Consider the following 15,155-nt stretch of genomic DNA (forward strand, 5'->3'; position numbering starts at 1 on the left):
TGCATTTAAGTGAGCTAGATGCTAAATGAAGTGTTGGTATTTTGGTAAAGAAATTGGGTCTTCTTTGGCGTTGTGCTTAGAATAGACATCCACGTTACAGCTGCCTCATTTTTCAAAGCATGCAAGTTCTATATCTGTGTATAAGACCTGCCTGTATGCACAAGAAAGTTGGTATAAATCAAAACGTATATAACGTATGCACACCTGTATGCAATGAACAGTGATAAATTCTACCTGTTCTACAACCATCTGCTTGTGCAGAAACAGGCTCATTTGCATAAGGAAACGCCCTCAATTTGCCATACATGGTAAACAATGTCATTTAAAAAAAAGACCTAGTAGTCTGAATGTAGGACAACTTCTGAAGAAAAAAAAAATTGAGCAACTGAGAAGGAAAAGGAAGACAGCCTTAAAAAAATAATAAGGTTGAGGTACTGCAAAATCTGGCACACATAAACCCAAAATGGATATATATACTGTAAAAATAAACAAACAAACAGCGGAGCAGGTGAAAAACGCTGTCAACACAGTAAATATATGCACATTTGGACAAATAAGAGGAAATTGATGAATTAGTGTGTGGTGCTCAGCTGAAATGAGGCCTCAGGTCTGCTACCAGTAAGCTAAAACTAAATGCTTGCTGTAAATGCACACAATTGCAGGATAATGCTGAATATTCAGAGTGAACTGCTTGGCCCAACCAGTAGATCCATTTAGACTGACAAAAACATCCCAGTTTTAACCTTTTAGACCCCTTCTCCACCGCCACTTCCACGGTACACGCTGCTGAAATTCCATTTGCAGTTTTCAGAGATACATGATGTATTTTATCATAAGGCATTGGCTTTGACTGTCTAGTCTAGCTTAATGGGAGGCCTAATAAATCGTTCAAAGAGGTAATGTCCTATCTCTCTCCATCTGTCACAGCTTTTAAGTGTAGGAAAACTGCAGCGACAGAGTCCATTCTGGACAATTACGCAGGCCAGGACTTGGACTGAAGCTTCAATGGCAGCAACTCAAAAGTCAAGTGATTCCTTTTTATTGTGAAATTACATATACATATATATATAAAACACAGCCGTGTGCCTCTGTTGCACGTATACAACTGCGTTGCCCCCCAAGTGAACCATGTTGGCTCATGGCCGAACCAAGTTGCAGGCCCCTGCCCTACAGCCAGGATACAATTTGGCACTATGTCCTGGCATTAAAAAACTGCACTTATTGGCCTGATTGGGTCTGATAGGCACACTTTGTAAAGCCATAACTGCTTCACCTTGGGTCTAGTTTTAATTAAATTTAATGTCTGTGTGCAAATCGTGGGGGATGTGTGTTATTCGTTTTTCCAAAACTGTGTGAGGTCCAAAGTCACTTTTACGATTTTTTTTTTTTTTCTACTTCCCTGCAGTTTGCCTTATCTCATGTTAAGCATAGAAACAAGTCCTTCTTTTTCTTTTTCCCTCCACCTGATGCTGTTTTTCAAGTGTGATCCTCGGAGAATACTGAAATGGTGATGACCTAATTTGCATGAGAGGATTTGTAAAATGGGGCCAGAACTGGCTGTGTTAATCTTTTAGTGTGTGGTAATGCTGCTCTTAGTCGATTTTGACCTGTGACTGCACCTTTTTTTTCAATTTTCTCATCGTTTGAACCACAAAATATACACAAACACACACAAGCATGACATAGAGGGAAAACAATACTAAAGTAAACTGACATAATGCAGGGCCTTGTGGTGTTAGAGGGGGTTCCTGTAACAATCATTGACGGCAAACATGCATTATTTTGAATATGATCCCGTTCTGATATGACATAAGACACACTTGACTCGATCACTAAGACACAGCTGCAGCTCCTGCTTGGATTGAGACAGCTGAGAGAGTAGGGAGAAAAGGCCAACAAGTTGTCATTATGCAGCTGTATCACATCTTCCTCTGCTGAACACGTATGAGACTGTTATTCAGCCGAGCATAATCATTAAGGTTTTTTTGAACCACAAAACTCTCAGAGATGAATAGACATTAGACAGACAGAAACACAAAAAATAGAACAGAAAAAACTTTGACTTGGGGTTTGACAGTTTTGTTTACAGTTTGGTGAACTTAGTTGCATCAGGAATTATAGAACCTATTTCACTGTTATTTAAATATCCTTAAAGCAGCAGTAGGTAGAATTAGAGCTAACACAATTAAAAAAAGGTTATTTTTATAAAACGGTCACTATATCCTGACAGTAGTGCATGAGACTGGTAATGTGAAAAAAAATCATGTGTCTCTGTGTCCTCCGGTGTCATCTACAGGATCTCACAGACCGGACGAAAACAACCAATCAGAGTCGAGCTGGAGCCTGATTCTGTTTTCACTTGCATAGTTACAATAAAATACATGTCTCTATGCAGTATTTGGAGCTATACTAAACCTATTGCATATCTAAGATACCAACGTGTGGATAACAATCGTGATTGCTGTCAGGCACTCTGTTATTCTTCAGGTTGAACATCCACATGAACCCACACACACACACAAAGACAAAGGCAAAGCACATGCAGATACCATTAAGACGCACATATTTACTCCTACGGCTTTTCTTTTCATCTCTCCCACTTTCCTGATGAACTTCTTACTGTATCACTTCCCTTTGCGCTTCAGCTGTTGAAGCGCCACACAACCAAGGGTAATCATGTATGATCAACATAAATGGAGCATGTGAAGATTCCCACCACTAAGTATGTGAAAATCAGCCCGAGGATGTGTGTTGTCAGTGAAACTGGAGCTGTCAGATAGTTTAACCTTACAAGTGCCTTGGCTCGCAGCGCAGCGAACCTCAAGAAACAGTCTGAGGCACAGCTCCGAACGCCAGTGAGCTTGGCCCTAAGTAGGACAAGAGAACTCTCCAGGCTGGTGTTGAAACTGAAACAGTCCCTCCAGGAATTTTCACATTTGCAACCATAAGATTTTTTTTTTTTGTCCCACACTTAATCACAAATATTGCAGGGATTTGCTGTTTTTTTAATCAACACAGTTCCTGCTTAAGTTTGTTGCATTATTTAGTTGAACGTTTTAACAAACAATTTCAACACAATCAGTAGTATATTCAGAGATCCATCAATGAATGTGAAATCATCCAATTTTCTCCTGTTTATCTTGTTTATCCCCATATATTTGCCTCAGAGAATTTTCTTATCAACCAAATTTTGTGTCAACAGTTTGACAGTTACAGTTAATACAAGTATCTGCATTGTATTAGTAATGGGTCAACTTTAACACTTTCATTTGCTTGCCGACCTCTTACTAACACTTGGTAAATTACAGAGTTTGCACAGCCAGGATACAGCGGTTTTAAATTAAGACTGTTAATATATGAAGATCAAATCTAAAAATATGATTCTTTTTTTTTATTGGTGGTGAACGGGTACATGCTCTAATTACAAGAAAATTACTTGGAGATTTTCACTACACAATGAAAGATAAATTACAGAACTATACGAGTGTGCTTTGTGTGGCGTGTGTCGACCGCTTGTCCACAAACACCACACAACCCACGTATGATTTGATTGGATTGGTTGATGTAAATGCCAAAATAATTAAAGTTGAGTGCAGGGTTTTCTTTTCACAAATTTATTGGATATTCATCCGTATTTAACACAATTATGCTATGGTTAATTTCACATTGTCCACATTCCCATCTTACAAACTGTACTTTTTAAAAACCTGACTGACCTGGAATTTATTTAAAACCAAGATCATTCCTGCCATCTGCATGTCTTGATGCAGAGAAGTGGTGAAAGTGGCATAACTCATATTGGAAGGAAGGCCTTTTTAAGATATATTTTTGGTCAATTTCTCTCTGTCACAATGATGTATTCCCCTCACAGAGTGAGCTGTAACTGTTGCTTGGTTGCTCTCATACCCTCACAGTGCGAAGCCCCGCTACTGGCAGAACTCAAGCTTTTGCATTTAAGCCTTTTTTCCCTCGTCTCCTGAAAACTTGACTGACAAGTTTCAGTAAAATTTTAGGTCTGTGCTGTATACATTCAAGTGTCAATGTAGCTTGATATGTTAATGTATATACATGGCCACTTCCTAGTATTGTTGACAATTTTATGTATTGGGTTTTCTTTCGATGACATGCCAGAGGCCAGTGTCTAGCCCCCTATCAATGACTACGTTTACATGCACAAAATATCCTGTTTTTTGCCCTTACTCTGAAAAAAGACAATATAAGCTGTTTTCATGTCTAATGAAAATTAATATTCCACTAACATTCTCATTTACATGCAGCCGTGCATACTCTGATTAATCTAAAATGCCCCCTACACCAGCCATGCAAACTGTTGGCTAGTTTGTTTGTTTACACAACCCAGAACATTTTTTGACATTGGACGTTTTTGCAAACCATGGGTACATTGAATGGCAACGTTTCTCAACCGAATATACTGTATGTTTCAAAAATGTGTTTCATATCAGCCTCATGTCACGCTTGCTGAAACGCAAAGCCACGTTGTTAATGCTGTGAATCGATTGGTTAGGTTTAGGCAACAAAACAACTTGGTTAAGGTTATAAAAAAGATCATAGTTTGGGTTCAAATAATAATGTAACAACGTAACATAACAACCGTAACAAAACCACTATAGTTATATTTAGGAAAGAACTACATGGTTGGTCTTAAAAATACTATGATTGTACAGTGAAAATGACCCTCAACGTTTTGAACATGGAAGACGAATGAACAGTTGATTGTTGTGTGACACATGAGACACAGACAGCTGCCTCCTGGATGAAAGCCTTGTGTATGTTGGACCCATCCACCTCCCCTCCCGCCCGCCACCAGGCCTTTTCGCTATTTAAACTACGTCATTTGCTCTGACTGAATACGAAAACATCGACATTCAATGCTAACATTTTTTTCCTGAGACTGGACTGGTGTACAACGCACGGAATAAAAGGAATAGTCTGTTTTTAAATGACCCATATCAAATTAAATTGAATAGTAGCATGTCAACGTACTCACTTACTCAAACTATGGTATGCACACAGTCAGGTTGAGCTATACGTCTCAAGCCAACAATGTATAGAAACCTGACATTCACCTCTACCTCATCATAATATGTACCCTTTACTGTGCGTTTAACTGCTGCTGCACATTTTCAACTCAACCAGCATATCTGAAAAGTTCATAAAAGTGTTTTTCAATGAAAGAAATGTTGCTTTTCAGTAGAAAATGCCTCACAGTGCAACAGTAATGCTGCAGTGATACATATAACATTGGTGAATCGAAAAAAAAGAGACCACAATAGATACAGAAAGGTCATTAATACAATAATTTACCAAAATATCTTGTACACGAGATGATATCAATAGAGAACAAGGTCAGATGTCCTTTCTTCACATTGATGCTTCGTGTGTGAATGCAGTACTTTACACCTCCAGGAAATTGAAAATGTTTCTTTATACTGTATTCATTATCACTTTGTACATTTTTCCCTCGTGTAGTGGAGATAGATCAGTGCAGGATGTAGAGCGGGCGTTGTTTCCCTCAGGAGAGTTCTAGTGCCTCTTGTTTAACTCAGCATAAGCATAAAACTTATGTTGTGTTACATCTTTTATCATGGCTCCAAGTGGAAAAAGAAGTTACATAGCTGCCAATGTATGTTTTCTTTGTTGTTTGGTTGTAATGGTTTGGCTCTATATACAGTAAATGATTTGACTTGTAAATATGCATTTATGAAGGTCATGACAAATAAATAGTAATATGCATTTAAAACATGTCACAGGTTAATTTCGGTCAATAGATTTAATCATACACACACAGTTTTTCAGACATGTGATACACATAATCTCAATGTGTGTTAGCGGTGCTTTATAGTCTTTTCACGGTAGAGACGGCAGGATATATCCTGTGAAGACATCAAGAAGGATGATTTCAGTCTGGCAAAAATTGCAAACCAGGTGTTTGATTTGCCAGCAGTCGAAATAATTTGTAATCCAAATGAGTATATGATGGGCACCGGAAGATTGTTTACCCCACAAGGCGTGACTGAAAAGTGTCGTCTCAGAGTTTTACATTGTGACAGCTAGTTCAGTGAGGTCTGTGGAAAAAAACTCTGAATCCTAACTCAGCATTTTACGCTGTTTTATACCGTTTTGCATTCCAGCTTTTATGATAATTACTGTAAAATAATCTTCATGATGCAGAAGTGCTTTGTTAAGCTCTTTTTATTCAGCAAGTCTCAGTGAGATCAAGATGCTTTTTTGCAAAAGGGACCCGAGAACAAATTACTTGCAATATATACAAGATCACAACTAAAGTGCAGTCACAAAAAGCAGTAGTCTCTCACACACAATAATTACAGTATCAAAAAAAACATGAGAAACTAAAACAATGAAGTCGCACAGGGGAATGAGTCTCTAACTTTAAATTGCATTGCTATTTATTCCCATTGGAAGGTACACACTACGGGTGACCGCTCTTTCTCAATTCAGGGATGGTACAAGGAACTATTAAGGCAAACCTACGCTGTGATGCGGTGTCATTTTTATAGCTTTGAATTCAGCTAAGTATGTTAAATAACTTGGCAGCTTGGAGAGCAAACCCTTGTAAATGAAAACGCTAGTGTGTAGGTGCCTTCTAGACAATCATGAGTGCAACACCCAACTTTAGTGATGAATGGAATAGCACTTAATGACATCCAGTGGTTTGAGGGTAGTGGCAGCAGTATGGAAACACAGTATATATTCATAAGAAAGCATAGATAATGAATAGGATTTTATAATTAGTTTTTTTTTCTGTTTTTAAAAAGGAAACCTACTCCAGTTCCAGTATGAATCCATTCACTTTTTTTATTTAATGAGCAAAGTTTTCCACATGACTTTTAAAAACAGGCTACTGCCTAGTCCAGTGGTTCCCAAACTTTTTCACGTCAAGGACCCCTAAACTGACACAAATTAGACAACAGACCCCCATTCGATAAGATTTTGTCCCAAGGTCCCCCATCTGATAGGATTTTTGCTTTTAGATGTTTTATTAAAGAAAGTGTATGAAACCCATGACCACAATTGTCATACATTTTGTCATCATGTTACTTATGGATGGAATTGTAGTAAACAAATATTCCCCTTTCTGCTGGGGACCCCCTGGAACTGCCTCAAGGACTCCTTCGGTGGTCCCTGAACCCCACTTTGGGAACCACTTGCCTAGTCGACAGTCATTTTCCACACGCATAATCGTTGCAGACGAAGTCAAATCTTCAAATCCTGTGAAAAACTGGAAAAACACCAGCTATATTCTTAGTTAACAGTTTAATGCGAGCCTTGCAAATGGAGGGCAAATTGTCTGTTTGTTTTATTCAGAACACACCTACAGAAGAGTCACACTTACATTACAATAATTACAAAAATCCCGAAAAGGAGCTCTCTTGGTTTACATTGCATATAAATTCAGTTTCCTCACTTAATGCTGTTATCATGCCCGTTTCCCTTCTCTCTCTCTCTGCCCATGCAACAAGCTGTGTCAGTGATACCAACATGCCACCGCTCAGGCAGATATAGTGGGGCATGAATTATTCTGCCCTGTAGGCATGCAGCTCCAGAGTTACAGTGCATATGGAGCAGATAGGATTAAGCCAACCCTATAAGGGGACAAGTTTGCTTTGTGTGGGCATTTACATATGATAGTTATTTATTTTACATATGAACCTTATACCTTGAAAAACAGATTAGTGAAATATAAAGGAAAGCTCACAAAAGATATTCTCTCTCTCTCTCTCTCTCTCTCTCTCTCTCTCTCTCTCTCTCTTTCAGATTCACATTGACATGGTATGTGTAACATTAATCTGCATTTCAGATACACAGACATATTATAGGGATGGAGGCACGGTGGATCGGTGGTTGGCACTGATCCTGGGTTTATCATTCATTATTCAGGAAGTAGTGCGACATTCACATAGTACAGCAAAAAGCGATGGTGTGAAGGTCAGGGTGTTTGGTGGGTGCATCGTGTCAACATCAATGGCCCATGTTTGCATACCTGTGTGCTGTTTGTATTATATAACCAAAATATGGATCTTTCCTTAGCTATTAACAAATAGGCTTTAGTTGCCTTATATTAACTGATGTATATAGCTACACTTAGGTTGCCATTGACAGATAATGTAGGAATAAACATTATATTAGCAGTGAATTTGCTACAGACATGAACAATGTGAACTTTATGTCTGATGAGGTGCAAAACAGTTGAAACAGAAACAGTTGCTAACACAGTTTGAATAGAAATTAAATTTCCAAACTCCACAGAAAATCATGTATAGCAGGAATGTTGTACTTTATTTGCAATATGTTATTTTGTCCACCCCTGTGCATTGTTTTAATAGCACATTAAGCATATTAAACGTTTGCATATTAGAGTTATTGCCATACATATAATCTTATACCAATTTCAGACTGTGTTTCTATTCTTCCATATTGGTATAGTTGTCAGTTTGTGTTGAATACCTATATTTAAATGTTCATAATTGTACATTAAAGGTGCAGTGTGTAGGATTTAGTGGTGGTGTGGTTGCAGATTGCAACCAACTGAGTACCCCTCCGCTCACTCCTCCCTTTTCAAGACTGCGGTAACGTGAGCCGCCAAGTGCAAAACTGTGATAACAGCGTTTGCCTCGCTCAGAGTTCATCCTTACCGTAATAACACTACTTTAGGAGCAACTATAGTCAGACGACGGCGGCTGGTTTTGCACTCTGCGGTTCACGTTACTGCAGTTTCACAAGCATGTCGGAGAACTACGGTGGCTTTCAGATGACGTAAAAACACTAAAGGCTCTCACTAGAGCCAGTGTTTGGTTTGTCCGTTCTGTAGAAACATAGCGAAACAACATTGCGGACTCTGTGAAGAGGACCCGCTCCCTATGTAGATATGAAGAGCTCATTCTAAGCTAACGGAAACACAACAATTCTTAGTTTCAGGCGATTATACACTATTGAAACCATAGTTATGTATACTATATTCCATTTCTGGTAACAGATCCCCCAAAATGTACTGTACGTGTCATTCACAGAATGCTGATATCATCAGACTTGAGTGCTTTATTTTTATCCTGTACTACATTTATTTTTTTTTGTATTTGATGTGTGAGCCTGGAGCTCGCTGCTCTGTTTCGCTGTAGGAGTTGTCACTGAGAATAGACCAGCGTCTCGGGCAACCCATAGAGCCTTCAGCCAAACAAGAGCCATGGGTAAACAGGCAAAATGAGAGAGTGGGAGAGAGAGGAGGCCAGAGGGGCAAGACATGACGAGGGAGGGGGTGAAACTAGGGGCAGCAAGAGAGGGTCAGGGAGGAGCTGCATTTCTTGTGACCTACCTTGGGGTTAGTGCAGTGAGAGAAGATATCTAATTAATGACTTTAAGAGGGCCGCTCTCATAGAAACTCCCTGTGGGTGATTACTCACCTCAAGGCTGTAGCCTTCTGAGGGATAGCCTGTTCCCACTCGTGGCCCTCAGACACAGTCACACATGCAAGCCTCATCAAAAGTCTCTTTTGCTTATCTCATTAATTACAGCACTAGCTTCATTAGCATTATGAGGCATCAAATGCAAGCAATTGTGAAGTGAAGCATTTTTGTCATTTCTTAAATTAAAATTGTGCTTATTCGCTCTAGGGTGGAATGAAGCCTCACCTTCTTAATTGTGGAAAGCATGCACAATTAAACAATATTCTATTAATAAGCACGGCACTAGTTAAAGCAGGATGTGGCGGCTTCCCTTGGGCATTCAGAAAATATTTTGTCATCTATTAGCCAAGAGGAGATGTGTGATGCTCTGTAGCGGCTTAAAAATAAACACATCCAAACAATGGAGATAGTTCGATATTATTAGCTCTCTTGCATTTTGTTTCAGCTGGTTATGGAGAGCTTCTCTAGTAGAGATTAGTAAACACAAATGACAACTGAACATCTCCCCTCTTGGCTCCTTGTACATCCAAGGGAATTTGTTAGGCGATGCTTTGTTTATCCGACAAGTCTCATCATGGTTTGAAATGCATCTATGGAAATTTCCGTACTCATTACAAACTCTGGTGTGAATGGGAAAACAACAAGAGAGAATAAGCGAGAGCAGAGACGTTAAGGTTTGTAGGAGTCCCAAGTTGACAAAAGTGGTGAGAGCAGATAGGGAAAATGCTGAAATAACGAATCAATCATGTTGTGATTACTGGTGCATGCATGTAAGCAAATAGAATCGCAGGCTCTTCCACATCAACTGGCAGGAGATAAAACGTCCACAGGCTCCGTCTGTGCTCTGTCAACTGTTCAACTGATCCACACACTGAAAAAATAACCTGTTTCTGAAATTTTCGGTTTTTAAGTACCAATCGGTGCAGTGTTTCTCACTATTGTGGTGTTAACCTAATAGTGCTAAAAAGAAGGTCTTCGATTCTTACCAGTTAGGTGGTTCGGTCAAAGCACTTTGGACTCAAGTGCGGGCCTTTACAGGTCTTAAAACACCTGACAACTACAGATAAAAATTAATTATGGCAGTTAATGCTATCCAGATACGAGCCAACTTGGCTGAATCAAACTTTCACAGTCCTACAAAAGCACAGTTGCAATCGCAGTAAAAGTGCTAGTTCATGTATGCACAGACAATAACATTGTGTCAAAGTCATTTCTCTTCATATGTGCAACATGCGATGTGCAAAACATTGTGTGAAGTGACATATAAATCAGAAATACATCAAAAATGTATTATTGTCTTTTAACTCGGTGCAGAGCCAATGTTGTGTAATGATGAGGCATGCATAATTTAATGCTTCGGAAACACGCAGCACATCCCGCAAATCAGAGTCAGCACGCACGATCCTGCTGCAGTGTGACGGTCGTAAAGATTTAATCAACTGACACTGGCGCTCATACATACAATCACTTCTGGATAATATTATTGGGGACAATGACCCATCCAGCCCAGTACAGACTTCCATAATCACAAAGAGAATTGTATTTTGATTTGTACAAATTGAAGAATTCAATCAAAAAGTAAGAGAAGCAAACTCACCACAAATATATAAGGGGTTTATTTAGTCTATGTTCTTTGCAAACTAAAGCCCAGGAATTAGATCCAGGCAATTTCCAATACAATAAAAGATACATGGTACTGGTACATTTATTAATTTACATGTATCTAAATATGCTGTATATAATTTCAAGTACATGCATGCTTTATTGTAAAATAAATGCTATGGAGTGCAGCCAGGAACTCATGGTGGAGATTAGTGTGATTAAAAAAAGTGTCAGGAAGAGGGTGAGTTTGTTCCTTTTCTGTAATGAACAGAAAAACAGAAACAGCTGGATGAGTATCTGTCTGCAGGTCAGACTTAATACCCTCCAGCAAGCTAAGACATCGGAATACACTTGTGTGTGTGTGTGTGTGTGTGTGTGTGTGTGTGTGTGTGTGTGTGTGTGTGTGTGTGTGTGTGTGTGTGTGTGTGTGTGTGTGTGTGTGTGTGTGCGTGCGTGCGTGCGTGCGTGCGTGCGTGCGTGCGTGCGTGCGTGCGTGCGTGCGTGCGTGCGTGCGTGCGTGCGTGCGTGCGTGCGTGCGTGCGTGTGTGTGTGCGCGCGTGCGCCTACACACCGTGTATAGAAGGCAAAAAAATAGTATAAAGGATTAGTGCTTCAATGGAGCATTGACATGGGAAAAACTGAATTGTTAGTTGATTCACTCTTGCTAGTATTTTAAGATGCAGTCGGTATAATATAATCAGCAAAAATATGATTACCAAAAAATACTGACAATCATACGGTGGCCTACTGCCTCAAAGAAAATCTGCATTAACAAGTGGACTCACCTGCTTGATGACTTCCAAAGCTGTCAGCTGAATGACAGCTCTGGTTATAGACATGCCTTTATTCTGGTTTTCAGTCACATACTCGTATACTTCCCTGTCAAGTTGTTGGAAGCAGTCGGTTTTGGCACCACAGAAAGATTTTCTCAAGACTCCTTTTGGGCTTACAGCCTCTGACACTGTATTTCATGACTGCATCTGCAAAGAGACATTGGATAAGCTTACTTCACCTTCTCGTTTATAAATGTAAGCCCTATAATGGACTTGTATTGTATTGTAGTGTCTATCATTCACGTAGAAACAACTTTTTGCAATGTCAGTTGTTAAATTTAGGATTATTTGATGTCTGTAACCGACGGGACACACTGGGAACATCAGCAGCGCGGAACCTGTTGTTTTTTTAATTTTGGCATGTTAACAGGTTCGAGCAGCCACACAAACTGCGTGAGCAGCGCGGCTCATCTGCGTGTCAACTGCGTCTCTTCCAGAGATTTGAGGTCTCGCCTAGCCGGTTACGGTTGTGGTTCACCGCAACAACAAACAGGGAAAATGTTCTTTTGACAGCATATTGACATCATACCAGCATTATTAGTACCGTTTCAATGTCTATATCTGTAGAATATGTCACAGACAATGAAAGGGATCTTGGAACAGTATATTGACATCATACCAGCAACATTACTACATTTTTTAAAGTTATTTTTTTTTTTGGGGGCATTTTTCCATTTTTATGACAGGACAGTGGATAGAGTCTTGAAAGGGGGGAGAGAGAGAGTGGATGCGGAAAGGGCCACAGGCCGGATTCGAACCCGGGCCGCCGCGGTCAGGACCAAGCCTTAATACATGGACGCCCGCTCTACCAACTGAGCTAACCCAGGCGCCCAACATTACTACATTTTAAATCAACACTGTCGACTTTGGTTTCAAAATAAAAGCCTGTTTTTTCTGCTGACAGAATTCCTTCATTTGTTAACACAAGGCTTTTATTCTGAAATATTTACAGGACAGTGTTGTAGAAAATGCAGTGACTTGCAGGACTCCATGAATGGATACAGTAACTGGTTTTAATTGTGGATTATTACTATTATTTACAAATGAGCACCCGCTTCTTAACCTTTTTCTGTCTAAAATAAATATAAATGACATTTATAATGAAATGAAATCGACTTTCTGAAAGACAAACTCAATGTAGAGAGAAAGGGCTGGCAGCAGCAGCGCTGTAGCAGAAACACTGCCAGTGTGGACACCACACACATGAGAGACGCATCAGTTCAGCGAGGTAGCCGTCACACGCTGCTGATGTGTCCTATCCGTCCCGGCCGTAATGCCTCAAATTATCCATCAGCTGTTTGCATCTTCAGAGACAAAAACAGAGTTATCATAAAAAAAATAATGAATGAAAATTACAACTTTCACCTCATTATAGGCAATTATATAATTACAACACATGGACGCGTCGTTAGATATCAATTCTAAACCGTGATTTGTCCTCATGTTTATGAGAGAACCACTTGAATTTCAAAGTCATGCTCTAATCAGTCTTTTTATCTTTTTGAAAGGCCAGCTAAGTGTAAAACAGTGAAGTAAGAGAGCCTGAGAGTGGTCTGTCCGTGTTGATCTGAGGTCACACCAAGTTATTAACCCCTCCGCTTGAATCACTCTGTCACGGGTAAACAGCCAGGAGTAAATAATAGCGCTCTGCTTGCCCTCTTCTCACCTCTGACCAATCGACATCTCCTTGGACAAACATCCAGCTGCTTCTTTTTTCCTAACATCACACATAGGTATTGTTCTAAAATAATACACACAGTCATGAGGTTGGACCATGGAAGTCCCATGGGTTGTTTGTCTACAGGGCGTGCATCCATAAATTGCATCCTTTCTATTACAGTTCCTGTCCCTACAGCATAAGACATCCTAACCGAGGGCTCTCTGGAGACACCTTCAAAAAGTGATTTATCATGAAATATGGATACAGCTAAAACAGTAAATCAAAGTTATGATGGGCGTTGTTTAATAGATCTTGAAGGAGATGGGAGACTGATGTCATGCTCCCACTTAGAACCACTAACCTGATAACACATTTAATGAATATCAAAGTATTCAATGTCGCTGGAAAATATTGTAATGTTCAAGTTGTATCATCGTCACTCATCACCATCAGCTCATGGTATTTGCAAGGGCACATAGCATTACCATTAATTATGTTAGTTAGTTAGTTGCTATATTTATCCAAAGCCCCTTACAATATCACCATAATTTAACTATTTCAACCATTTTTTTAAAAACTAATTTATCTATAAGGACCTTTCTAACACAAAGGGACAAACACATAAAAAAAATGTATTTGAATGTTTATACCTGGTGCCACCTTTTTCTGCTAAGATTTCTAACAGTGTACTAAATCCAGAAGTCAGATGTCTTTTATATAAAGCTCCAAGCTTTCAGTCAAGGATTTGGATGATCCGACCACATTTTGTAGTGTAGTGAGAGGTTGTGGCAGCTGTGGCTCAGAGGTAGAGCGGGATGTCCACTAATTGGACGATTGGCAGTTTGATCCCTCTTCCAGTCCGCATGTCGAAGTGTCCTTGGGCAAGATCTGTCCTTGGGCAACCCCAAAATTGCTCCCGAAGGCTGTGCCAAGTGTGAGTGTGTGTGAATGAGCATTTCGATTAGATCCTGATGGGCAGGTCGGCACCTTGCATTGCAGCCTCTTCCATCAGTGTATGAATGTGTGTGTGAATGGGCGAATGTTTACATGTCGTGTAAAGCGCTTAGGAGTGGCCGAAAGGTGCTATATAAATGCGGGTCCATTTACCATTTGGTTGCATTTTTCTAGTTGTTGCTTTTGTCTTTCCCTCTAGATGGTGCTATTCGTCTCACATCTACCTGCTGAATTTTACATGCCGCTATGTGGCATCTGAGCCAAAAGCTTAAACGTCAGGAGTAGCTGTGGGTAAAGTGGGAGTGGAATTACCATAGCCTTCATAAAGTCTGTGTTCTGGCTGTCATGTCCTCTTCTTTCTGGCAGAAGTGTCATTCATAAACAGGCAGAGGAGCTTTAACTCTGCTGAGGCTCCGTTGGCTTTCATCAGAGAAGTTGATATTCCTCTACGAATCCGAATTCAGAAGGTTTTGTGTGTATGCATGTGTGTTTTGGTTTGTGTGTGTGCTGGTGGTGGTGGTGGTGGGGGGGGTGGGTCTCAGGCCTCCACCATATTTTAAATCAAACAAGGATTCAGATCCAAGCATACATAATAGATGTTTTGACTCTCTGACAGTTAAGAATCTATATTTTGTAAGATAAATTAAGAATGGAAACGCTGGA

At 39.8% G+C, this 15,155-nt stretch overlaps 1 protein-coding gene across 15 annotated transcripts in view; it reads left to right on the forward strand.

Annotated features, from left to right (window-relative positions):
* The window catches only part of ctnna2 (catenin (cadherin-associated protein), alpha 2), a 375,732-nt gene that overhangs the window by 128,999 nt on the left and 231,578 nt on the right, over window positions 1–15,155 (forward strand). The window contains exon 8 of one of the 15 annotated variants that reach the window (XM_037765888.1): window positions 928–1,308. The exons of the other annotated variants lie outside the window; for them this stretch is intronic. Within the exon in view, the coding sequence (XP_037621816.1) occupies window positions 928–1,047 (120 nt within the window). The 3' untranslated portion in view covers window positions 1,048–1,308. Of the gene's footprint in view, window positions 1–927; window positions 1,309–15,155 lie in introns of those variants that run through there. 15 annotated transcript variants of the gene reach the window in all.

This window comes from Sebastes umbrosus, chromosome 3 (assembly GCF_015220745.1).
Source record: "Sebastes umbrosus isolate fSebUmb1 chromosome 3, fSebUmb1.pri, whole genome shotgun sequence".
Lineage (NCBI taxonomy): Eukaryota > Metazoa > Chordata > Actinopteri > Perciformes > Sebastidae > Sebastes > Sebastes umbrosus.